Source organism: Trichechus manatus, unplaced genomic scaffold (genome assembly GCF_000243295.1).
Source record: "Trichechus manatus latirostris isolate Lorelei unplaced genomic scaffold, TriManLat1.0 scaffold00209, whole genome shotgun sequence".
Classification (NCBI taxonomy): domain Eukaryota; kingdom Metazoa; phylum Chordata; class Mammalia; order Sirenia; family Trichechidae; genus Trichechus; species Trichechus manatus.
In genome coordinates, this window is record NW_004444145.1 from 2,586,114 (window position 1) to 2,611,914 (window position 25,801).

The 25,801-nt window shown below is 44.1% G+C and overlaps 2 protein-coding genes across 10 annotated transcripts; one reads left to right on the forward strand and one right to left on the reverse strand.

The window, feature by feature from the left end:
• On the forward strand, nt 1–13,564 carry LETMD1 (LETM1 domain containing 1). Of its 7 annotated transcripts, XR_002825880.1 has the most exons (10): nt 13–140; nt 715–866; nt 2,756–2,871; nt 3,625–3,707; nt 4,991–5,177; nt 5,295–5,396; nt 5,495–5,647; nt 5,934–6,078; nt 6,333–6,429; nt 7,352–7,392. XR_002825880.1 is itself a non-coding variant. In XM_004388329.2 (9 exons), exons 1-9 carry the CDS (start codon nt 19–21, stop codon nt 7,420–7,422), a joined length of 1,083 nt encoding a protein of 360 aa, XP_004388386.1. In that variant the 5' UTR covers nt 1–18; the 3' UTR covers nt 7,423–10,709. The 7 variants fall into 7 exon arrangements, 6 of the variants coding, with proteins under 6 accessions (XP_004388386.1, XP_023598180.1, XP_023598179.1 ...); XM_004388329.2 differs by lacking the exon at nt 5,934–6,078 and having other exon boundaries at nt 1–140; nt 7,352–10,709; XM_023742412.1 differs by lacking the exons at nt 5,934–6,078; nt 7,352–7,392 and adding an exon at nt 12,313–13,564 and having other exon boundaries at nt 10–140.
• Nucleotides 8,866–24,705, reverse strand: CSRNP2 (cysteine and serine rich nuclear protein 2). 3 transcript variants are annotated; one of them, XM_004388331.1, is made up of 5 exons: nt 24,371–24,705; nt 19,352–19,588; nt 17,975–18,234; nt 14,304–14,600; nt 8,866–12,353 (listed from the first exon to the last, which is right to left on the reverse strand). In XM_004388331.1, the coding sequence occupies exons 2-5, from the start codon at nt 19,500–19,502 to the stop codon at nt 11,430–11,432; spliced, it is 1,632 nt and encodes a 543-aa protein (XP_004388388.1). In that variant the 5' UTR covers nt 19,503–19,588; nt 24,371–24,705; the 3' UTR covers nt 8,866–11,429. The 3 variants fall into 3 exon arrangements, with proteins under 3 accessions (XP_004388388.1, XP_023598177.1, XP_023598178.1); XM_023742409.1 differs by lacking the exon at nt 24,371–24,705 and having other exon boundaries at nt 19,352–21,376; XM_023742410.1 differs by lacking the exon at nt 24,371–24,705 and having other exon boundaries at nt 10,727–12,353; nt 18,176–18,234; nt 19,352–21,376.
• Between the last annotated feature and the right edge of the window lie 1,096 nt (nt 24,706–25,801).

The following is a 25,801-nucleotide window of genomic DNA, read 5'->3' on the forward strand; positions in this document are numbered from 1 at the left end:
CCCTCCCTCGCTGTTAAGATGGCGCTCTCCAGAGTGTATTTGCTTCGGGTCGCTCTGTGGGGCTCAGCGATCACCTCTGGTCCTTTTGTCTCTCGGAGGCTGCAGCTTGGTTGCTCTGGCCTAGTCTTGGGGGCCCCTCGGTGAGGGACCTGGAAAAAAGAAAAGCATTTTTGACGTCCAGGCTCTTCCAGTGGCTCATCCTTACTTGCATGCTGTCTCTTAGCCCCCTTCCTGATTCTCAGGGTCGCATGCCCCGGCCCCGGGATTTTTATTCTTCTGCTTAGGATTTGCACCCCGGCCCCCGACAGTGACTCGGCTTCCCGACCGCTTCTAATTCTCAGTGCCCCACATTGTCTGAATTCCCCGCGTGTCCTGAGCTCAACTTTCAAGCCTCGCTTTTTCACCTCAGGTTTTACCGCTGCTACCTCGCTCACATCTCTCTCAGGTCTTAACCTGTCGCGCAAATTCTCTCCGGACTCATATCACTACTTAACATCCCTGCCTGTCTGGCCTCTCATATCGGGGGCTTTTTCTGCCTGGATCCACCCTCCTCGGTTTGATTGCTTATCTCTCCTTGACCCCAAGACCTTCTTTGGATTTCAGAAGTTTCAGGTCTTGGCATGCATTCTTTGAGGCTAACGTTTAATATTAGGACCGGAGGTGTGGGGGCTCCCAGGCCTGGTTCCCAGATAGTCTCCTTGATCTTCCTTGTAGGTCTTCAAAGCTTCATCTCTCTCCAAAGGCAGATGTGAAGAGCATGATCTCTTATGTGGTGACCAAGACGAAAGTGATTAATGAGAAATACCATCGTTTCTTGGATCGTAATTTCCCCCGCTTCTATGTCTTGTACACAATCTTCACGAAAGGTAAAAAGAAAACTAAAATAGAAACCCCTTGAGTTAGCTCTTGGGCAGTGTTGGTGAGTTAGAGTAAGTACGATTATTTGCAGGTTCTACTTTGGGGATGAGAGCTGGGATATATTCTGTTTCTTAAATGGTAGAATAGTAAACTAATCCTCATAAATTAGTACTTCTTGAGGATGTTTCTAGAAAGGTATGATGGGAAACAACTTCTGACAACACCTGGGGGTGGGGAGATATTCTTGCATTTAACTTTTCTTAACCGTACCCCTGACTATAGCAGAAATTCTTTGTCATGCACAAGAGCAGGATCTGTGGCTGCACAGACCTGCCCTGTGATGTATCAGTTGACTTGGCCCATAAGGAAATGTGGTTTAATGCTTGTCACAAATCTATTCTAGGTAGCATGCTGTGGTGGAAATAGCACTACGTATACTTGTTTTCTGAATGTCTCTGCCAGTTACCAGGAGATGGTATAGTGTCAAGTGTCCACTTTGGAGCCAAACTGCCTGGGTTCAAATGCCAGCTTGTCCTTACTGGCTGTGTGATTGGACTAGTTACTTAACCTCTCTGTCCCTTGGTTTTATTATCTGTAAAATGGGGATAATAATAGTACCTGCCTATTGACAGCATGGTTGTAAAAATTAAATAAGCCATATTAATTTAAATTTAATAAATCAAATCAGTAAATACACGCATGTGAAATACTTAGGACAGGATCTGATCTGTGGTAAGTATTCAGTAAGTGTGAGTTTTTGGTAATTATTGTACTTTATACTTACAATGCTAATTACAATAAACTAGCACATTGTAAACTCCTAATATTATCGTCATTATTACTGGCTTCATGAACTTGCACAAATTGCTTATCCTTTTCTATAAAGTGGAGATAGAATACCTGCTTTGTGTACCCTCAGGTTTGTAATTAGGATTGAATGAGAAAAGGATCTGAAAACATTTTGGTTGGTTTGTTAACTTTTACTATGGAAAAATTTTAAACATACACAAAAGGAGAGAGAATAGTATAATAAACTTCCATATACTCAACCTCGCTTTAATAATTTATCGACTCCTGGCCACCAATGTTATTTCATCTATACTCCTGCTTTCTCCTGGATTTTTTTTATGTCAGTCTACTCATTATGTCATTTCAGTCATAAATATGAAAGCATTTTTTAGAATTAAAGTGTTAGATAAATATAAGCATTATCATAGAATGAAGATTAAAAATACATCTTAGAAATATGATGAGTTATAGTAATTATAAAGGTGTTCTAGAGAAGAGATGAGTTAATGATATCTGGCTAGGAAATACATAGGGTTAACTGAGCAAGACTTCTTGTGGGTAGGAAGCTTTGAATCTTTTTTTTTTTTTTTAATTGTGCCTTAGGTGAAAGTTTACAGCTCAAGTTAATTTCTCATTCAAAAATTTATACACATATTGTTTTATGACATTGGTTGCAATCCCCATGATATGACAGCACGCTCCCCCTTTCTACCCTCGGTTCCCTGTGTCCATTTGTCCAATTCCTGTCCCTTCCTGCCTTCTTGTCCTGCTTTTGGACGGGAGCTGCCCTTTTGGTCTTGTAGGGAGCTTTGAATCTTGATTTTTAAAAAGGGAATGATTAATGAACCAGAAAAGGGAAACCATTGCAAAGTAGATCTCAGAAGCCCATCTTGGCTGGAAGAGAGGTGATATGCTGTGGGGGTGGGAGGGAGATGAGAAAAGAGATACAGGTTGGGCTCCTAAGAGTTTCATGTTACCTAGTTTGAAGCATTTATTAGGGTTGGGGAGGGACAAGTATGTGTGCATGTGGGTGAACATGGAGTAGGAAGCTGTGTTAAGATTCAAACTGGGATAACATCATACTCTGTGCTCTACTTTAATGAGGCAGGATTGCGGATGTTATGGGCTGATGCCAAGAAGGCTAGAAGAATAAAGGCAAATATGTTGAAGCACAATATAAAGTTTCATCAACTTTCATACCGGGAGATGGAGCATTTGAGACAGGTATGGCCTAGGGGGCAGATAGCCAGAAGTTCACGGTGAGGTAAACAAAATTAAACAAGATCTCAATTTTTTTTTTTTTTTTCTCTTTTTCACCACCGATCCAACTTTTGCCCTTGGCCGTGAGATCAAAGTATTGAACTGATTGAGGGCATCAGATTATTTGTCAGAGTCAGGGTCATTCAGAGTTGTAGCCCTCCATAGCAAAGCTCCAGAGAGTTTCTGGCAAACTTTCTGAATAAAAGGTGTGAACACTAAAATCCTATTCGTTTCTAAACATCTAAAAATCTGGAAGGATCCAAAGAGTAGCCAGAAAGTAGCATTTGGTGGATCCATTCTGCATATCAAGAAGAAATCACTGCAGGATTTGGTATAATGTCAGGCCTGGTACTAGACATTATTTGGGATACAAAAGTGAACAAATCAGAGGCTCTGTTCTCAAGGAGGAGCCCTGGTGACACAGTAGTTAAGTGCTATGGCTGCTAACCAAAAAGATGGCAGTTCGAATCCACCATCTGCTCCTTGGAAACCCTATGGGGCAGTTCCAGTCTGTCCTATAGGGTCATTATGAATTGAGATCAACTCAATGGCAGTGGGTTTGGTCCTCAAGGAACTTACCATGTACAGGTAGATAGAAATAATCTTCGTCTTTTTCTGGACTGTGATAGAAGTTTACTGCACAGTGGGATGGAGGGATTGTCCATTTTGTTAAGAACTTACTGGGTTAAAACTGCATCTGTGTTTATTTCTGCTTAGTTCCGCCGAGACGTCATCAAGTGTCTTTTCCTAGGTATCATTTCCATTCCACCCTTTGCCAACTACCTGGTCTTCTTGCTAATGTGAGTACAGACTTCCACCTCCCCAGCATCTTGAAGATATGTAGTTTTTGTTTTGTTTTTTTAAATTAAAAATTATTTTAAGAAGAGCTTTCCATTTCAGAAGCTAGGCAGAAGTTATCAAACTTCCCGCTCCAATCTTCTCATTATCCCAAGGTTCATAAAAACCACTCAGTAACACTGGGGTAACTGAGATGCATTGCAGCTGTAGGTGGCCTAGACTCTTCCTTTCTCTTAGCTGCCCCTCTGTGATGTGAAATAAGATGATGACCTACTCCATCATTCCTGGAGGCAGCAACCCAATCCCAAGAGACATACTAATTTGGGACAAATTTTTGTTTAGGAAAAAAATGCATTTTATATTCATTATATGTTGTTGCAGTTATCTATCACTGTATAACAAGTAATGCCATTGCTTAATAGCTTAAAACAGCCACTATTTTCATGATTTGTGGGTCAGGAATTTGGGCAGGACTCAGGTGGATGATTGATTTTTCTGCTCCATGTGGTGTTGACAGAGGTCCCTCAGTGGTAAAGCTGGTGAATGGCCTAGTCCAAGGTCAATCATATGTCTGGTGCCTTGGCAGTGATGGCTGGAAGACTGAAACTGTCCCCCAGAGTACCTACATTTGGCCCCCTCAGTGTGGCAGCCTCAGGGTAGTGGGACTTCTTACGTGGTAGTTCAGGGTCCCAGAGTGAGTGCTCCAGCAAATAAGGCAGAAGCTGCCTGGACTTTTAGAACCTAGCCTTGGGGGTCACATAGAATCACTCCTGCTCTATTCCATTGGTTAGAGCAGTCACCCAGATTCAAAAAAGGGAATACAGACCCCATCTCTGAATAAGGGGTGTGTCAAAGAATTTGTGGCCATGTTATAAAAATAGTAGACAAGCAAATTAAACAAATCTATTACCTCTTCTATACTGTCTACACATTAAGGACTATGCCACAGTGTGAAGTTGGTCAACATCACATACAGTGTCGAGCTCTGTCTGCAACTCTGTTCAACTTTGTCCAAAGCATGTTCTTCACATCTCATTTTATGTGATAGCTGCATGCTGGGCCATTCTACAACTGCTTCCTTTCACATACCTCTGTAGTGCTGCTTGAAATTGTGCTTCTGTGTGTCTTTAATTTTTGGTCTGAGACTCATTCAGAAAGAACAGTGAGGTAGGAAAATAATGTCTTCATCTCTTCTTCCTAGTATTTATGTCTGCCAGATGCTTTCTTGGTTGTCTTTGAAAGGTGCCTATTTCAGCAAGTGACTTTGTGATTGCTTTTTCTTTAGGTACCTGTTTCCTAGGCAACTACTGATCCGGCACTTCTGGACCCCAAAGCAACAAGCTGATTTCTTAGATATCTATCATGCTGTCCGGAAGCAGTCCCATCCAGAAATCCTTACTTGTTTAGAAAGGACTATCCCTGTCATTTCTGATGCAGGACTCCGGTGGCATCTGACAGAACTGTGCAGCAAGGTAGTCCCCCAGTTGACCCTACAAACCAAGAATCTTGTTAGATCCAGTTGTACTAAACTAGGAAAGAGGGCTAGTCAAGACCTTCCTGACATCTACCAATGTCTTCCTTCTCCCAAGGCACAGCGTGGTACTCAGCCAGCAGTAAATGATATCCTAGTTCTGAGAGAGTGTTTCTCTGACCATCCTCTGGGCATGAACCATCTCCAGGCTTTGCAACTGGTGAGCACTTTGAGGCCCTCTGTTTTCCACACAGCCTCACCTTGCTACAAGTATTTGCTTGAAGTAATATTATGCTGACTTTCTGTGTTGTGTTACAGAAAGTCTTGAGCCAGGCCATGCTTCTCACACCTCACCTGCCTCCTTTCTTGTTGAGAAGCCGTTTGAAGAATCATACCACTGTGATTCATCAACTGGACAAAGCTTTGGCAAAGCTGGGGATTGGTGAGCTGACTTCTCAAGAAGTGAAATCGGTAAGAGCTTGATTGCAACAACAGCTGTCAACCCTTGGTGGGCTTTTGAGCTTACAGGGAGCTGGGCTTTTTATCTTGTTTGTTGTATCAGAGCTCAAACTGTTTATTCTCTCAACTCATTTCTATGTGTTTTTCTCAGTCAACTAATGGGAAAGACTTAGTTTGTTTCTTTTCCTCTGGCACTTCAAGAACCAAAGACACTATACTCTAGGCTTGTTGTTTTAGATTATATAGACCTCTTTCCTTGTCATCTTGTCCATCCCCAGTTCATGGACTCTTCCTACAGCTCATGAGCACGATGAAGAGAAACTTAAACCTGCCCTAATTGCCATGGTGAAAGTGGATGAAGTTGTAACTTATTTAACTTGTGTAACTTATTTAAAAGGAGCCCTGGTGGTCCAATGGTTAAGTGCTCAGCTGCTAACTGAAAGGTCAGTGATTTGAACCCACTAGCCTCTGCAAGGGAGAAAAGACCCGGTGATCTGCTCCTGTAAAGATTTCAGCCTAGGAAACCCTATGGGGCAGGTCTACTCCGTCCTGTAGGGTTGCTATGAGTCAGAGTCGACTCGATGGCACACAACAACAACAACTTACTTAAAGGAGATTTAGGATTATTTATGGATTTTTCTTCCATGGCATACTCACTCTGTTAATATTAAGGACCGTTTCTCTTCTGGTGGTATAGGCTTGTTATCTCCGTGGCCTGAATTCTACCCATATTGCTGAAGACAGATGTCGAACTTGGCTGGGAGAATGGCTGCAGATTTCCTGCAGCCTAAAAGGTAAGACGGATCCCTATGGTTATACTACTGAAATCCAAACCATTATTGCATTCTATTCTAAGATTATTATTATTATTGAGTACTTGTGAGACCCTTACCTAACATGGGTCTAATTGAAGCAGTACAAACCCACATGCCTAGAGGGGCTAGGCAGTTAATGAAGTAGACTCTGCAAGACAAGAGGGAGTAGTAGGGCCTGTGGGACCATGGGAGTGAGTACATGCTAGTCTAAAGCAGAGTTTCTCAACCTCGTCACTATTGACATTTTGTTTTGGGGGGCTGGTCATGCATTATAGGATGTTTAGCAGCATCCCTGACCTCTCCCCACTAGATGCCAGATAGTACCTTCTCACCCCTAGTTTTGACAACCAGAAATGTCTCCAGATGTTGCCAAATGTCCCCTGGGGGGCAGAATTGCCACAATTGGGAACCACTGGTTGAAAGGCATGCAAATTCAAAACAAAAGCACTCTACTGGCTAAACAAAACAGTATGTGAGGGCCTGTGGGTCTCCTGTTTGCCACTTTTGGCGGGGTCGGGTCTCGATGTTTTCTAGGCCTTTGGGTATTAGGATTGGCTTACTAATCTCTTTGGAGCTAATAAATGTCCCCAGAGCACAGGCTTCTACCAGAAGAATCCCAAGGTAACAAGAGTGTTTAGTACCATTACCATCTCTGGATTTTCTGCTGCCTTCACACAACAATCAAGAAATAGAGAATGGGTTGATCTGAGAATATAGTAGAAGGAGAGGAAAGCATGCATGTAGAAGCTGGAACAAGCCAGGAGAGCTTTGAGAACAATAAGCTCTTAATGCCACACCTCCCTGCACTTGGCGTCCTGCCTCTAGTATCAAGCCCCTGTATTCCAAAGCACTTAGAAGGCAGATTGTTCCCTGGCCAAACCACTAATATTGATGTTTTCAGAAGCTGAGCTGTCCCTCTTGCTGCACAACGTGGTCCTGTTTTCCACCAACTACATTGGAACAAGGCACTGAGTGAACCATGGAGTGGATGGCATTGTCCCACAGTCATGTAATACAGCAGCGTGGGACCAAGCGGCACTTATCAGCAGAGTCTGTGTGCAGTGTTAGCTGTGTGGGAGGCAGGGGAGCAGGTGCCACAGCCCTCAGTGTGGTACCCATATGAGAGCTACGGACATTCCCCTTAGCTGGAGCTGAAACAAACCCTCTGACCAGGGGTGGCCCATGTGAAGTGTCATCCCAACTTCCTCACAATTGGCCAGAGTTGGCAACAGCTCGTGTACTGGGCTTTTAGTGTGATGTGTAAAGTTCAGGTCCTAGGAAGTGAGTTGCCCCAGGTGGGAATTCTTATTTGACCTGGGACCCATCTACTGCCATATTCTTTACAGCCGTGTTTTTTTTGTGGGCGGAGGGGTGGGCAGGGTTAGGAAAGGGTAAAGATAATTTCTGGCTGGTAGGAGCAGCACTACTTCAGCTGGTGCACTTACATGTATGCATGTAGTTTGATACTCTCCTCATGATATGACCAAAAGTAGGGACTTTATTTTGTCCTCACTGGCATGGGCTAACCATTCCGTTTCCTTTTCAAATCCTTTGACCTTTAAAGTTGACGTTAACTTAAAAAACAAACAAAAAACAACTTCTGGGAACATTTTAATGGAAAAGATAAAAGGAAGCACAAGTGCTACTTGACCCCTTCTCCATTGTTTACAGCCTTTGCTCCCCTTGTCTTAATTTCTGGGCTGTAGCACAGCCCCTGTGAATCTTAAACTCTTTGCTACCTCCACTGTGTTGCAGCAATCCAACTGTAACTGGCAGTGGCTGCCTTCTTTGAGCCATGGATCCGTCCCGTAAGGTACTATATTACTGCCTGCCTGGGGAGCCCAGGAGAGGTCTGCATCAAGATAGTAAGTTAGGTTCAGCATTTGTATGTATACATCAGTGACTTGCAGTAACTTATTGTAAATGCATGAAGCACTGTCTTTAAACCCAAGTAAAGACTGACTGAAACTAGTTACTGGAAATTACTTATGCACACTCTAAGTACTTTGCTAAGGCTCCTTTTACAAGACTGACATAACCTAACTAATGGGGAGACAACTGGTTGAAGTAGAACCTTCTGATGGGACGGCAGTTATGAAGAAACTGATCTGAAGCTGGTCCTCTTGATGGGCATCTTAAGATGTCCTAATAGGAATGGAGAATTCCATATATAATAATGAAGTTAATGGAATTAACTTCAGACAGGGCAAAGCTCCAACAGGGCAGGAGCGAGGCCTGCTTCAGCTGAAGAGCTCTTGATGCTCCAAAAAGAGTATTTTTCCATCCTAAAATGTTTTTATTGTTAACATTAATCCCTAACTGGCCTAACTACTTTTATATGCAGAGCTAGAGAAGCATCTTTTCTCTAACAAGTAATTGAGCTGTGGCCTGCCAAGTAAAGAATCACACACCATCCTTTTGAATATTTCTTTAATATTACATTTAAATATTCTCTTTAAATACAGCATTATCACAATGTAAAGGACCTAAAGGCAAAGAAAAATTTTTTTTTCAGAGAACCAGACAAGCTTTGGATTCACACTGAAAATACTACCTGTATACAGTATGTGAGAAAAGAAACTGGAAAATAATAAGGGTTGCAAAGTCATTTCTTTTATCTAGGCCCAACGGAACAGAACTGAAGCTATCTGCTTCTGTGATCAGAGGGCTAGCCTCCTAGCAACCATGAACTATAATTCTCCTATCCAACTCAGATAGCACCAGAAACGAGATGGACTAGGTTTAGAAAAGGCCCTTTGCTTGACAAGATAGTTACTGCTAAATGTTAATATTTACCGTTCAAAAGCTTGGGATCAGTGTGAGTCAGAACTGTAGTTAATGAAGGGATGGACTTACATTAAGAAAGTTTTTCAGAAAAATCAAGTATCTTGCGGGTTGAGAATTGGTTTAGTAATTACAGATTCAGACTCCTGGACTGATCCCAAAGGCTAATGTGTCTCTCACCGAGCAGCTAGAATCTACTTTCCTAGATTAGAAGGGAGCCTTCCTGAGGAGGGACTGTGTGTGGAGAGCTCGCACTCCCCTTCCAACACAAACTTTCAAAAAGATTCTTTTCTCCCTAGAGCAAAGTGAATTCGCAGTGAAGCTTCAGTCTTGTATTGGAGGGTACCTGGCTAAGATGGGGGGAGTGTAGCTCAGTTCAAGATAGTATCTAGATCTCAGGTACTTAGACTGTCTTTCAATTCTGTTTTGTGAGGCCTGGGGATGGGGAGAGATAAGGACCTATATACTTAAGAACTCCCCTCTAAACAAAAAAACAAAAACAGGAATAGAGGGGCAGAATGGGTTAAGAGATGTTATCTGTATTAAGTACAAGGCCTTTCAGACTCAGAGTATAGAGATTTTATAGGTGGAATGCTGCAACATACATGAAGGTTGTTTTAAGACACCAGGGCCTTAATATCCCACAAGAAAAGGCTTTATGGGCAAGATAAGTAGGAACAGTTATTCCCACCAACCAAAAAAAAGAAAGTTTTTCACTTTTTTCCTTCCTGGTTAATAAACCATACCAGAAGTGAAGTACAGTATGAAGGATGATAATACTGTTTTGCTCCCTACTGCCCCCATTTTAAAACAGAGGCAAAGATAACTTTGCTAATAAAAAAGAATTAAGCAGTATTTGATGGAACAGATCCTAGAATATAAACTGGACGTAAGAGGAACAGAAACCATACACGCCCCCAACAGAGATAAGAACTGAATTCAAGTCCCATTTTATAGACTTCAAAGATTATTTTCAGAACTTATGTCCTCTGGAACTAGGGGGTTGTATGTGGCATTTAGGAATTGGTTTGGCCTCCAATTTTTATTCTGTCATCAAGGCAGAGGGGTCCACTAAACAGCTGTAGTTCTTGGGGGTGAGCTGGAATAGTGTGAGAATTCTCTAACCTTGTACATCCAAGAAGGACCAGGAGGGTAGGTACAGAAAAAAAGAACAAAAACTAGTTGTTGACTTTGATTTGCCATATCCTACAGTCCATTAAAGCTCAGATCTCTCAAAAAGGGAAAAAAAACCTGGCTGAAAAAGCAAGCATGGCACAAATAAAGCCGTCTTCTTTCCAGACAGCAGCCTGTTCCTGCTGCCTCCTTTGGATATAGTTAATGCTCCATATAATCCTCCCATGGGATGTGTGAGCCCCAACCTAAAGCTGCCTCACAGAGCTAGTGTTAGACATAGAGAAGAGTCAAGCTCTTTACACATCTGCATCCAATCTAGCTCCTTTTCGCCAAAAAAAAAAAAAAAAGGATGGGGGTGGGGAGGACAAATAGACAAGTTTAACTCTAGTACCTAAGAACCTGTGAAAGAAACAATTCAAGTTACAGACCAGGAATCCCCACTGTGGGGAACAGGTCAGAGAACAGCAAACATATCAAATATTAACTTATTTACCAAAAAGGGAGTGGAGGAAGGGTAGGTTAAATTTTTATAAATCCTGGGGGTTTTATACAGAAACAGACACCCTTCTACCCCCTCCCTCTCTAGATTCGATCAGTTGACATTTCCAATAATGATACACCAAAATGGGGTATCAGAGTAATCACTTAGAAAAATGAGTTTTTACCCCATCTGGAGCTCAGGAGAGAAGGGGCTTTGCCATGATGTTCAAATTCTTGTGTTCTGGTCCCTACATAAAGAATAGCTGCTTGAATTACCCAGCTTCTCCTGTGAGATCCTAGTTCTTTGTTCCCATGGCCCAGAAAGCTCAGTATTCAGCACTATGCAGCCTCCTCTGCCCAAGACCCTACAAACCCAGATCAAAGCTGGGGCTGTTCTCCTTGGTTCTGTTTCCCTTTTAAAAAATACTTGTACTAACAATCCTTTCCCACCCGCTCCCCACAGACCCAAATAAAATGACATGGGAGCAGCAGCTGCTTCTACAGTTTTGTTTTGAAATGGCGTTAGATAAAATAAGGGAATAAATAGAGAATGGGTAAGAGGCAAAACTCCCCACTCCACATCACACTGTCAGAGGGAGTTCTACTGCAGAGTCCTCAGGGGACCGGTCCTCACTCTGCTGGGAGGTCTTCTCTACGCCACAGCCCTCTTCATTGTCCACGCAGAAGGGGAGGCTTGAGGGGGACCATGAGGAGTGGAAGTCATCATTCTCAGGATCCTCAGGGTTACAATCTTCAGGCAATAGCGCTTCTAGAGTGGGTGTTTTCCCTACCTCTGATTTACAGAGGGCAGCTGGGTCTGTGGGGCTGCAAGCCACCAGTGAGGTAACAGGGAGAGAGAAGACACTAAGATCCTTCTCCTTGGGGAAAGGGGGTGGGGCCTCTTCTGTACCAGGCTCTCCTTTCACCCCCAAGACTGGCCTCTGCTCCACCTGATAATAGACCAGGGGCCCACTGTTCAAGTAGGATGGGTTGTTCACCGTTGAGGCAGTTGGGTGTTCCGAGTTCTCAGCAAAACACAGGACGGAGGAGCCCGGGGGCAGCTGAGCCTGGATGAGAATGGGGGCTGTGAGGCCTGGGCATAGCTCTTCAGGAACAGCCAGGGGCTCCTCCAGGATGCACACACCCAGGCTCTCGATACTGGAGTCCAGGCTGGCACTCGAGCCGCTGGAGTCTTCCTCTGCCTTGAGCCGCTCCAGTTCCTCTGCACTCTGCAGGTGCATCACAGCTGTCTCATTCTCAGCAATGAACTCCTGGAAGTCCTGCGTTTCAGAGCCCTGTGCTCCTGGCAGGCTGCAACTGGCAGTGGGTGAGGGCTCCTCATCTGGGGCTGGTAGGCGGCTCACCTGCCGCTTGCTCTCTAGCTCCAGCTTCATGATGGTGTGGAGGTAATGAGTCCGGACCCGGATTGGATTAAATTCAATGCGCCCTGCCATGTTCCCACAGCCATCCCGGGAGCAGCCACATGGAAAGGACATGCGATCCACCTGAGGGAGGAGACAAGGAGTTGAGGCAAGATGAGACCAACACATCTAACAACGGAGATAGGAGACATGAGCTGGCAAATAAAGGCAGTTGCGATTTGAGGTCTTCCTACAAGAAGAGAAGTAACCAGTTCAAAACATAACATGCAGTGTGAGCTAACGGCACTAGATGAATTATTACACCACTTGCATTTCAGTTCCAGCTCAGCTATTAGTAGTGTGACCTCCAACAAAGTTATTTATCTTTCTAGGGCTTTATTTCCTTTTCTAACCAGAAGGTGGACAAAAACTGTCAAAGGGCTCTTGCAGTTAAAAAGTCCAGAGATGCCATCTTTCTGAATGTTGACAATACAGTTGTCAGAGTAGAAGAAATTTAAGTGCCTCAGAGACCTTTCCAGAACTCACCTGGTTTACTGAGATGGGACAAAAGGCTGAGGTCCAAGCCTAATGCCTTCTGCAATCACAGGCATGAGAAAGGGTCTGGAAGATCTTGCTAGCCAAAGCAATACCTTCTGGGGAAACTGAGCAAAACTGCCTTAGTTTGCTAAGGTGCTACAGTGAAGGTTCAAAGTAACGGCCAGTGTATTTTATTCCTCACTAGCTAGTTTAGTTCTGAAGCAGTTACCAAGATAATTAACTTACAGACCAGGAATATCTAGAAAGGAAATGCTTTCTACTTCCTTATTTCCTTTTGGACTCCCAAAAGGAAAAAAACACACATACCAAAAAAATAAAACGTTAAAAACCCAAGTAAGCAAATAAGCATATGCAAATACACAATGTCTTCCTACAGTGTCAACTTGTAGAACTCTCCACTCCAGTTCCAGCAGTTCTTAGGCTGGTCCTCAGGTCTGTAACAGACTGACTCATTATGGGACTTCAGTCTGAAAAGCATATTTGGCCAGATTCACTACAGCTATGTTACCTATCTAAAAATGAGAAAAGGTTGGTTAGGTTAAATTCACCTGCAAAGACTCAGCATCCTTCTCTCTAAGACACATCTTGAGTATAGAATCTTCAGATAAATTTCATTCTTTGGGATGATACTGCTACTTCTAATTGAAATGACTCCCCCAAACTGATGCTTTCTATCTTTCAGGACACTGTGGATTTAAGCCCTGCCAGGCCAAGTATAAATCCAAATTAAAAAAATTGCTGTCAGTCAGTTCTGACTCATGGCAATCCCACGTGTGTCAGAGTAGAACAGTGCTCCATAGGGTTTTTTTTTTTTTTAACTTAAAAATTTTTTTTTTATATTTTATTTTGTTGTTATTGAGAATATACACAGCAAAAACAACCAAGTTTCTACATGTACAATTCAGTGACGCTGATTACATTCTTTGAGTTGTGCAACCATTCTCTCTCCTTTTCTGAGGTGTTCCTCCCCCATTCTCCATAGGGTTTTCAGTGTCTTATTTTTTGGAAGTAGATCGCCAGGCCTTTCTTCTGAGGTGCCTCTGGGTGGACTTGAACCTCCAACCATCCAGTTAACAGCCAACCACGTTAAGTGTTTGTGCTACTCAAGAGACTCCATGATCCTGAATTACAGGACCTGAAAACTATTTGAATTTTTACAAAATTGAAGTAGTGGTACTGTGAATAAGTGTTTGCAGATAGAATCTATAGGCCCACCTCATTGTCTCAAGGAGTCAGTCACTATTTAAGGAACAGCCATTAAATGTTGAACATACTAATCATTATTCCTCCATTTGCTGACAGTGGCTTCCTATCACCTGAGGTGTGAAACACAGAAAAGATAATAGATAACCCCACAGACTGAGAATCCTGTCCTGCTTGTTTTCTCTGTTGATGGAGGAGGCTTGTGGAACGGGGAGTGTTCACAGTTATGGGGAATCCCACCTCTGGATGGGCAGCCTCCCATGCTCACTGGCACCCACACCACACCCCCTGGCCCTGGTGCAGATACACCATCTGAGGCCAACTTGGACTGACCTGGCATTTAATCCCAGCCTGGCTGCAGGCACATGCTTCTGGGTCACAGTACAGTCGACAGTCACAACCACATTCTTCCCGCGAGAGGCGGATGGCTCGTAGCTCCTGTTTCTCTTCAGCATCAATGCGGTGGACTCCAGAAGCCCTCAGCAGGGCTCGTCGCCGTTTGGTGGGCAGAGGCTGCAGGAAGAAGTAATCATCCACCTCCACATTTTCCACATCAATATCTTCATCTGAAACATCATCCAGGGTCAGGCCATCAGCCTCCACCGACTCCACTGTCCCATTCTTGGTCAGCTGCCAAGAGACGGGTAAGGTTAGCTTCTTGAGCATTATCAGCACAAGCATCTTCATGGTGATATCTAAAGCAGCACTGTCCAAAAGAATTTTCTCTGGTGATGGAAATGTCTGCACTGTCCAATAAAGTAGCCATTAGCTACATGTAACTATGAAGCACCTGAAACATGGCTAGTGTAACTGAGGGACAGAATTTTAAATTTTATTTAATTAAATTTAAATATCCACATATACATATAACATATTATATACTACAAGTCAAGAGAATAAATCCTGAAACAGGAAGTCTGACAGGAAGCCTGATGCAACTCTAACACTACCTATCAACACAAGGGACATCAGATTTTGGGTCCAAGTTTCCCAAAATTTTCCCCTGCCTCATCTTCCCATTCAGAAGATACTCTATTCCCACAAACCTATCCTCTATTCCCAGACTCGTTTCCTTTATCTTAGGCTCCCTTGCCCTCGTAACACAGAGGAAATGGTCTATCAGTGGCTGGATCTTCCTTAGATGCAAATTAAAGGGTGTTTTACAAGATAACCTTGCAAAACACCCTTTAACTTGTACCACTGAACCCAAAACCACCTTCTGGGAAAAATGGCACACTGAAGTACAGAACAAGGCCACCAGGTCTTCTTCAATGAGCCTGAATCCCCACAATGTGAACAATTATCTGTGCATACACAGAGAAGCCTCATTTTACTGGGAGGAGGAAAAATAAGCCAATTATTAACAGCAGTCAAAGCCCCTGCTTCCAACCTAAGGCCCGGAAGAAATGTATTCTTTCTCCTTTCTAATTCTTAACTTGATTTCAAAGAAAAGCTGTATCTGAGGTAGAGTGTATATATAATACTGAGTATACTACTTACAGGCAGAAATCTGGGTTCTATGATGGCTGGAGAGCCAGGAAAGGGAGTCTTAATGGAAGGACAGGTTGAAGAGAATCTGTGGCTCAATGAGTTTTGAAAACTCACTGGAGAATTCAAGTAAAGGAAATGAGGCCTCATAATCCCTGGGGCTTTGGAAGCTGCTAGCAGTGTGCAAGCCAATAACTGGAAGCTTTGGTTCATTTCATCAGAACCACAGAGTAGTGCTGGTGAAGGAGCAACTCCTGGGAGAGATGTGATGCAATAACCTGGATTAATAAGCTGCACATCAGGTTTTAGTTTGGGGTTTTTGAGGGGGCTGGGGCAGGGGAGGTGGTAGAGAAATGAGGAGAGAAGTAAAATGGGATTTCTGGGGTTCCCTAGTCTGTACAGGCAGGCCAACTACCAGGGGCCTCTCCACAGACCTTGGGGTTGCTCCTGTCTATGTCACCAGTGTTGGCGTCCTCCTAATCACCCTCCCTCCTGCTAGCCTCTCCAAGGAAAAAGACTGAGATGCAACAGAAAGAAACCCATGTAGATAAGAGAATTTAATATATCTTGATAGAGGAGGCCTTTAAAATCAGTGAGGGAAGAGTCTTCTAGCCATTAAATGGTACTGGGACAACTGGATATTCTTTTGAAAAGAAATACTGTTAGATTCCCAATTCACACCATTCATAATAATGAATTGTATGTGAGTAAAGGGCCAAAATATTAAAAAAAAAAAAAAAAAAATACAAGTATTAGAAAAATTATAAGTAACTAAAGTTGCAGAGCACCAAACAGCTATTGGTGATGGCAGCCCAAAAGGAAAGCAAGCATTAGATGGCACATGAGAGTTGCCAAATATATATTTTTGAGACCAATTACCTCCCCTCTAGGAGTCCCTGGGTGGCAGAAACAGTTAAGCGCTGGACTACTGACTGAAAGGTTGGTGGTTCAAACCAACCCAGAGGCACCTGGGACATAAAGCCTGGCGATCTGCTTCCAAAAGGCCACAGCCTTGAAAACCCTACGGAGCAGTTCTACTCTGCACACATGGGATCGCCATTTGTCAGAATCGGCAACTAACAACAACAATAAGACTTCTCTACAGAGTGCTAAAGACAGGAGAAAGTTCTACGGAAAGAGTAAACTGGACCTGGGAAGGGCAAAGTAAGGGTTTTCTCTTGACATGTAAAGATGTCTAAGATGCCACCACTGCTACTGCCCACTAAATCTGCTAATAAGTAGGAATCCTGTAACTCAGTCTTGGGTTTGCCTGACCTTGCCCCTAGAACTCCTAAAAGGGGGGCCACAGAACAGGACGGTCTCCTGTTTTGACAGGTCATTCTTCTACCAGATTTAGGAGACGGGAGGTTTCTTCTACGGAGAGGGAAGAAAGCCTCCATTGCCCAGCTTATTTGCCCAACTGTTGCCATGGCAGCAGTAAGGTAATGGGGTCAGTGATGAATTCCTCAGACAGAAGGAAGAGAAGTCTGAATATAGTACTAGTTAGAAAAACAGGTGTAAGGCTTTAGGAGCAGGCTGAGGGAAGCAGACGTAGAGCTCTCAAAGGGAGAAAGGAATGAGATCTGGTCAGCCTACATCCTCTGCCTCTACTTCTCTAACCCTACAACATTCGGGTGTGTCTTATTAGAATTTCACCCAAGACACTGGATATAATGCAGCCACCTGTTTTCATATGGGCCAACTTGGCCAGGCCTAAAGCAGTGCTCTCCAAATTTGGAGCCAAAAACTCTGGGGGAAATTTTTGAGGACTGGGCGGAAACTATGGCTGTGGAGCACGAAACAGTGGTAAAATAGCGAATCGGTGGCTATAAAGACCCATCTGAGATGGGTCTCTCCCTGCCCCTTTCACCTCCTCAACTTGTCAAGTTGGTGCCGTATCAGATGAAGGCACAGTACCATACAACTCTAAGTAACGGTTTGGTAATGCTGTTGTCGCATCTAGAAAACTATGACCTAGGAGCAACAGGTTATAGAAACAGCGGGACTCCTTCAGAGAAAGTAGAAGATCCAAAACTTGTTCCACGCATCAGGGCAGTGGACAGTCATTTGACAAGAATTTGAAACACTGTGTTTCCTCAGGCACCAGAGGTGGCAGACGTGAATGCCTCTAGGTATTCATATCTTAAACTTCTAAAAAAATTGGGGAGGGGGGGAACGGGTGAAGGGTGGGAAATTCTAGGGAAGCCATTTTGCTATCTCTGGTAGTCTCCCCACCAAAGATGAAAAGAAGGGAGCCTCAGACTGAGATTTGATTCCAAATCTGAGACTTCTCATTAGAGAGATTTGGAGTCTGGGTAGAAATCTCTACATGCCAAGAATAACTGTCAAATCAAAAATCAATGGACCTAATGTGAAGCTAGTTGAAATGTCAAATGTTTTGTTACCTATACATTTACCACAATTAAAAAAAAAAAAAAAAAAAATCAATGGACCTAGACAGTTTCCCACTTTATCTTGGCACATGGGAAGGACCTGACCCTAGACCCCGTAGGCACCTTCATCTTCTTGGCATGGAGTTTCTCCTCCTTCAGGTGCTCACGAAGAATCTCCCGATGGTTCACCTCCTGCTCTTGGGCAAACTCACAGAGTGTGTAGCTGCGTACGGAGTTATGGCGCTGGGCCATGCCCAGAGAGCTGCCACCTTGGCTGGGCACACTGGTGAAACCCTGGCGCCGGGCAAAGTAGTATACAGTCACCTGGTCAAAGCGCACATTCTTCCTCCGCAGCTGCTTCTGCCGCTTCAGGATGGATGTGGCTGAGGAGGAGGGCAGAGCAGTGTTATTAACCCAGAGATGGCCTGTTTGGGGACCTCGCTCTTTCTCATCCACCTAGGTTCTTAACTCCTCTTTTCCAAACAGGCTCCCTGTTCCTAGAGACCTTTCTAATTTTCAAATCATAAATGCACAGTTGGAAGGGACCTTGAAAATCCACTGGTCCAAACCACTGCCTCTAGACTGACCTCACCTAAGCAGATGACCACAAAATCTATTTTCAGACATCAGCCGGGAAGAGGAGCTCTAAGTAATCTTTTCAGGACATAACCTATAGCTATACTGTCCAATATAGCAGCTGCTAGCCACATGTGGCAATTTAAATTTATATTAATTAAAATTAAAAATTCAGTTCTTTATTCATACTAACCATATTTCAAGTGCTCAATAGCCACATATGACTAGTGGCTACAGTACTGGACACTGTAGATATAGAACATTTCTATCATAACAGAAAATTCTATTCGACAGTATTGATCTATAGCAGGGGTCAGCAACTTTTTTTCTAAAGGGCCAGGCAGTAAATATGATAGGCTTTGCAGGCCATAAGGTCTCTGTTGCACCTATTCAATGCTACCATTGTAGCGTGAAAGCAATCACAGACAGTATGTAAACAAATGAATGTGGCCGTGTTCCAATAAAACTTTACTTACAAAAACAGGCCATAGGCCAGATTTGGCCCATGGACAACCACTGACCTATAGTATCGGAAGTTCTTTCCAAGAACTAATTGAACTAACCATAAGAATTAAGAAGTCTGGATTTACCCCAGACCCCAATTGTCCAGGCAGTAAGCATTTATGTCCTGCTAGAGCTACAATTTCCTGGAACGCTATGGGACTCTGGTGGGAAAAAGTAGAGCGCCAAGCACCTTCTTCAACATAGTTCAACTCATTCTGCACAAGTAAAAGCAGCTAGAATAAATGAGACTTGAGTCTACAATACTAGAGCAACAAACTCTTCCAAGAACAAGGTTGTGCTAAGAGTAGGAAAGATTATGATTAAAGCCAAATCCCCCAGCTGGGCAGAAGAAGCTGCCTCAAGAGTTACAACCAGGGCTCTGATGCTTAGGTGCAGGCAGGGAGGGAGCAGCTCACTCACGTGTGAAGCTGGCAGTTGTTGGAGGATTGAGGCTGTCACAGCTGTCAGCACTGTCACTACTGGAGATCTCATCATCTGAGTTGGAAATGGACGAGCCCACATCCACTTCATCAAACTTCCTCTTGAGACCAGAGCCCGTGAATGCATCCATTGGCTTCAAAGGGGTGTCCTTGGGGAACCCACCACGTTGGCCCCAAAACCCCTGCTCACCACCAGCTAGCCAGGTGCATTAGGATTCTGCCCAGGGGAGAAGAGGAATCAGCATTCCTGTCCTAAGACAGGCCCCTGCCAAGTCTACACATACAGCGCTCTAACTGAAGAAAGCACCTGAGCCAGCAGTGATGGCTGGTCTCTCCAGACTAGGTCATTTCTCTACTGATTCCAGCCAACATCCTCCTACCTTTTGTTTCCCCTCAGCCCCTCCAGTCTCAACCACTCTTAGAATACTGAGATAAGTAGCAACACCACCTTTCCCAGTGGAGTTAAGGCCTTTGGTTCTAAGCCAGCTGGGCTCTAGGCTTCATTAGCCCAGGGATAACAGTAGCTGCTCTTCTGACCACACAGATCTCTCCAGGGGGCCAGTAGGAGGGACTGGGGATCAAAGGCAGAATTAGGCTTTACCTAAACCTAGACTAGACCCAATTATTTTTCCTAGTGATAATGTAGCTTGGCATTTCCCAAAGTGTATACCTTAAATACACTAGTTCCAAGGGTATTAATAGCTTTTACATGGAAATAGGACAGCTGTGTCAAAATAGTTTAGAAAACTGTTTAGGCAGAACCTCTTAGAGTCTTTAAATATGCTAATGAACATGGTAAAGGGTGGGAGAAAACACAGAATGCAATGGTTATGGAATCCTTTGTTTCCAGAGTATCTCAGGGGGCAAGTGATCCTTGGAACACACCTTAGGGAACACTACTTTAGACTCTCAATTTCTAAGGATGTTGGCAGCCGGGAAAACCCTTTACCCAGACCTTCACAAGTATGAAGTGTCTCATCAGGCTCCTAAAAAGGTCAAATTTGGTACTAGAGAATGGATGGAAGATACCAATCTGCACCGGTTTCAAAACCCACAATCTTTCCCAATCTCATACCACTCCATAAAATAGGGCTCATCTGATCTAGCATCATCCTCTGTGCAATGAAAGATAGCTTTACAATCTTTGTCCTCTGTAAAGCCAGCAAGAGAAAACAAATAGCAAAAGCGACAATTTACTGATTACATCAATATGGCTGACAGTTTTTTTTTTTTTTAACACAACCAAGGAGTCTTGAGATAGTCCACTTCCAAGGTACAAATCTTTTTTTCCTTCTCCATCTTTGGACTTAAGTTCCAGAAGGACATGAATCTGCTCTATAGAAATGCTGTCAGAGCTTGAGCCACGTGTGATGAGGTATGAAGCCTCCCTTGCTTTGCTTCAGTAATGCCAGAATATCCCCAGACTGTGATCTCACTAGTTGCTAATTATGCAGCAGGAATAACAACACTGCTCAAAAAGACAGGGCTGCATTACTGCAGAGCAGCTAACCAGAATATACTATGGTGGCAAGAGACGCCTGCTGCAGAGCTGTTTTTCTCGACTGTCTTTCTCGGAAGCAATTGGCCTACTCTTAGATCAGCTCTACATAGTCAACCAGATCTAATAAGTACTTTAGAGAAGATATTTCCTACCCGAATCTATCTATCCAGATCTCATCAAAATTCTCCATTCAAGTAACAAATTGTACCTAAGAAATATCAGCCTTCCTAGGTCACAGACAAGCGCACTCCTGAAATAAATTTGGCCAGGGAGGAAAAAAATAATCAAGTATTTTGATAAGAATTGTAATTAAACTTAAAAAACAAGTACAAAGTACCAGTTCTGTTCTTCAAATTACTGATCCTGCTATTAGAGGTCACATTTCTAGGACACGGTAAGAATAGACAAAGCCAAGGACATTTTTATGGGTTAAGATTTCAGATGAGTTTAAAGATACCTATTAACTAACAAATTTCCCATTTCATTCTGTTATTGGGGGAGGGGGCTTATAGTTGAGTATTTATGTGGGTGGGTTAAAAAAATAATAAAAATGTTGACCATTAAATGTAAGTTCTATTTTCCTCCATACTTAAGAAATATCAACCACCTGAGAAATCCAACTGAGCTGAAAATCTGCTTTCTCAAAAAGGGCTTGTGCAAGTCACAGCTTCAGTTTTAAGTGAGCTTCAGTCACTGCTGCTACTAGGCACGTGGCTTTTTCCTCAGCCTGGAGGCACTCAAGGATTTATGACTAAAAGCAAATGTGCACTCTTGTTCTTTGCTCAGGTGTTCCCTTTGCTTCCAAGAGTGGGCGGATTCCATTTGAGTATTTCTCTTTAAGTCCCACAGGAGCTTGGGTCTGGTCCAAAATCATCTTTATTGCTAAAATTCTCCACTGTCTTAACCCAGCTGCTGCCAGGGGTTATCATTTCTCTTAGGGTTACATTTTGTGTACTCTCGTGCAGCAGGGATTGCTGGCTGCCGTTTCCATTCTCCTCCTCCCTTTTTTCTATGTCTTCCTCACTTCCATTTCTGAAATGGTGGTTTCTGGGCAATGATGGGGATAGGTGAGAAAGAAGGAAAAAAGAAAAAAAAAGGTGTAGAATCTAGGAGAAAAATATTTTCCTTAAACTGCTAGAGAATAAACTGAAGCTATGGCTATCTGTGTAAATAATGTGCACACTGACCTATAATCTAACTATTCCTTTAACTTAGATGGCACTCAGGAAAATCCTCAAGGAGACCCCACTGTTCTAGGTCTCTCCACCCTGTTAGCATCTCTTTCTCTGACATGAACCTCATTACAATGACCAAAAAAAAAAAAATCTATTCTGTCCTGACAACTGATACAACTTTAAATTTCAGCCCAGCTCTCTTTGTCCAACTCTCTGGTATGAACTTGACCTGTTAAGATAAAGATGTTCACTGGGCACCAAGAACAGCAACCCCTCATCCACTTCCACTGTGGCTTGAAGAGATCTTTCTTTGCAATAGCAACAATGAGAATAAGTTCCACACTTTTCTACTTCATCAAATAATCTCCTTTCAAACTACAACTAAAAGTCAGTTATCTCACCTCTCTCACCTGTTCATTTGTAGAGGATCAATGCCTGTGTTCAACAGATACACTTATCCTAAGTTATAATCTACTCACTTAAAATCCATACAGAAATAATGAAGGTGAGACTGGAGTTGCAAGTCATAACTTACAGTTAACTGTCAAAATGACCAATTCAAACAACAAATGATTTTGGAGAAAATGATGCAAACCTCTATAAAAGCTTTTAAATGCCAGTGAAAAGAAATGTCAGCTGACGCTTTCTGGCTACATGCCTTACCGTCTTTTCCCAAGTGTTTCTAACTGAACATTTCCCAAAGGTATATGAAATACTTCAGATCTACAAATATACAGAAGACATTTGGCTGGCACCAAACGAAATACATCTACCAGCATATCTGTATTTTAGTAGTAGATCTGAGTTTTTGCAGGCTTGTGAGGATTCCTAACAACCACTAGAAAACAGCGTATGTGAAACTAGCAAAGGAGGGACTGCCCAGGAAAAAAATCTGTGAATGCAGAATGTACATGCAAAGTTTAGGTAGTGTAGGCCTCTCTCTTAAATGAGTCCAAAATAATAAAGTACATTTCACAGGAGAAAGACTCTCCACTGGATTGGAACCCAACCTTCAGCTAAAGGTCAAGAGGCCAAAATCTCTAGTAAGATTGGTAGCGCCACCATCCATAGCTGGGTTAGAGGAAAAAAGGCTGGCTGCTGAGTGTTATGATAAACCTGAATAAAATGACCTGTCCTGTTTCTCCTTTTAGAAGATGCTGTGATTGAAATTCTCAAATACTAGGAATTTCATGGACCCGTATGTCCTTGTGATCATGCGATCATGAACTTATTAAGCACTCAAGTGAAAACATCCTGTCTAAACTAGGTATTTAAAGAAAGCACTGACACCCCTCATCCCTCTTCTAACCCATTCACTGACACAAGTTTGGAATTTGGCTTTCCATGTCTAAACCACCATCATATGGGGGACACAAGGTCTTTGTGGGAGAAATGGAACATGATGCTGCAGGAATCTTCACCTCCACTCATTTGTAACTCTGCAAACACCAACATCCTGGCTTTGGAGATTTGCAAGATGTAAAGTAAAGGAAAACCTGAATCAACTACGGGTTTACTTTGAACTGAAAACTGCAGGACAAGGGGACAGTGTACCTCTTGGGGATACCTTCTAACATTTCATACTGAAGAATGGTTTGTGTGTCAAACTGCCACTCTAAACCCTTTTAAAAGGATGAATCAAGACCGTGGCACTAAAAGGGATGGGTTGCAGTCAGCTGCGTGTTTAGGGCCTGTGAAAAAAGAGCAAACTAGGAACCAGGGCAAGTGATGCTTTCATTTTCCCACACAACGCCAGAAAAATGGGAGATATCAGGAGCTGAAGGGACATGTCATCAGTTTCCCTCAATGGACACCCCTGCTGAACCCTTCAGGTCTGGGCCCATTTCTCTTTGATTCCTGCTAACCTTCCCGCTCATTCCAATCGTCTGCAGCCCCGACCCAGCCCTCCTCATCCCTTCCTGCCTGCTACTCACAAATTCCCAACCACTCCTCCCACATTTTCCTCTATTCCCCCTCCCCTTCCTTCACTTCCCTCCATCCTACATCATCTCCACGCCATTCCGAACTCAACCCTCTCCCGCAATCCTGCTGGCTTCCGAGCCGCCGATCGTCTTCCTCGAGCTGCCCCCGCAGCCCCGGCCCGCGTCCTCGGTTCCCCTCGCTCCCACGCCTCTTCCCGACTCTTCCTTCCCAGCGGCGCCCTCGCTCCCCGCCCCCCGACCGCTCCCGTCCGAGCCTCCCTCATTTCTGACCCCTCCATCCGCACGGCTCGGGGCTTGACCACTCCTCCACAGCCGCCCGAGGGCCGATCCCGAGAAAGGACGAGGCGGCACCCTCCGCCCCGCACCCCCAGGCCCATTACCGGCCCCGCCGCAGCTGCCTCCTCCCGTGATGGTCTCTGCCGCCCCCGCTGCCGCCGCCGCCCTAGCCCGGGTGAAAAAGATGGGGGAGAGAGCGAGTCCCGGGCCCCGTGGCGACGGTCGGGGAGCTCCCAGGGCGGCAGGCAGGGAGGTGGGGGCGGCTGGGCAGGCCAGCCGGCAGACGGCGGGGGGCGGGCGGCTCCGGCAACTCCAGTGCCCCAGGCAGCAGCCGCCCAGAACCGCCCCGGCTCCGGCTAACAATAGGCTCCGGTCGCAGCGCTCTGGCTCTTATAGGCGCCGGCACGTCCCGGCCGAGCCCCGGGGCAGGCTGGGAAATGGAGTCTACGTGCCAACCCCACGTCCAGCGGCATGCCGGGAGTTGGAGGCGGCGAAGGGTGCAATGCCGGGACTCTGCCGGCGAACCGGCTCGGGAGGCGGGGTTTCTGCTGAAGCGGACCCTGGGAAAGCGAGTTTGAGGCCGCTGCAGCCTTTTGAAGGGGAAGAGAGGAGACCCTCAGCCTACAGATCTTCAATGCCTAAACGAATTCTCCAGGGCTCCCATTTTTCTGTTTCCAGGACATGGAGCCACACTCCCATGCGTAAAGATCATAATTCCCCTTCTGCTACCTCATGGATTCTTAGTCTTCAGCAACCTGACTTGCTGTTGCCTGCCCGAGGTATGGAGAAAAACATACAAATAACTGTTATTTATTGAGTTGTCTACTTATGTGATGGACTGATTTAGACATTTTCTTTCTTTCGTTTTTTAAAACATTATGTCTGATCTTGACAACTTTGCAAGCCCGCCCCCCCTTTTTTTGGAACGCATTTTTAAGATGGGGAAAACGAAGACTCAGAAATTATATGTGATTAGCCGAGGCCACAAAACCTTGGTTTCTTATCTGACTCAGAATAGTAGTATATGTCTCTTCCTTGACCTACAAGGCTTTAAAGGATCTAGGTGCATCTTCTTTCCCCTGTCCCGCCATCCTACCTATCATCTCGGTTCCTTCTATTTTTCCCCTCCCATTCTCTGCTTCGGAGCCCTGGTCAGTACTATGTAAATGTTAGCTGTTTTTATGATGTTTTCTATTCAGATGTTCAAGAGGTTCTGTTCACGTGTTTTTCCTGGACACACAGAAGACAAAAAGAAGACCCCTGACCACTCTGTAGAATCAACCAACAGGCCATGATGAGTAGGCTGAGGAAGTGTCTCAAATGCCTAAACACTTAGAGTTGTAGAAATTAGGGCACCATTGACCCCAATGCCAAAGATTTGTTGGTTAATGCCACCGCACTAGAAGATAGCCAAACCAAGGTTAGCACATCCTTTGAGAAGACAGCAGAATCCAATATGGCAACAAGCTCTAAATCAGTCAAAAAATCTGAGAGTAATAGAAATGTTGACACTTCATGGCTATGATATTTGGACT

Excerpts from the sequence above, each read along its gene's own strand:
- LETMD1 (XM_023742411.1), top strand. The coding sequence starts at position 19 with ATGGCGCTCTCCAGAGTGTATTTGCTTCGGGTCGCTCTGTGGGGCTCA. Across the intron at positions 141-714 it reads CTAGTCTTGGGGGCCCCTCG|GTCTTCAAAGCTTCATCTCT; the intron begins GTGAGGGACCTG and ends TCTTCCTTGTAG. Across the intron at positions 5,178-5,294 it reads TGACAGAACTGTGCAGCAAG|GCACAGCGTGGTACTCAGCC; the intron begins GTAGTCCCCCAG and ends CCTTCTCCCAAG.
- CSRNP2 (XM_004388331.1), bottom strand. The coding sequence starts at position 19,502 with ATGGATGCATTCACGGGCTCTGGTCTCAAGAGGAAGTTTGATGAAGTG. Across the intron at positions 14,601-17,974 it reads TCCATGCCAAGAAGATGAAG|CTGACCAAGAATGGGACAGT; the intron begins GTGCCTACGGGG and ends GTCTCTTGGCAG. Across the intron at positions 12,354-14,303 it reads AGGCTGGGATTAAATGCCAG|GTGGATCGCATGTCCTTTCC; the intron begins GTCAGTCCAAGT and ends CTCCTCCCTCAG.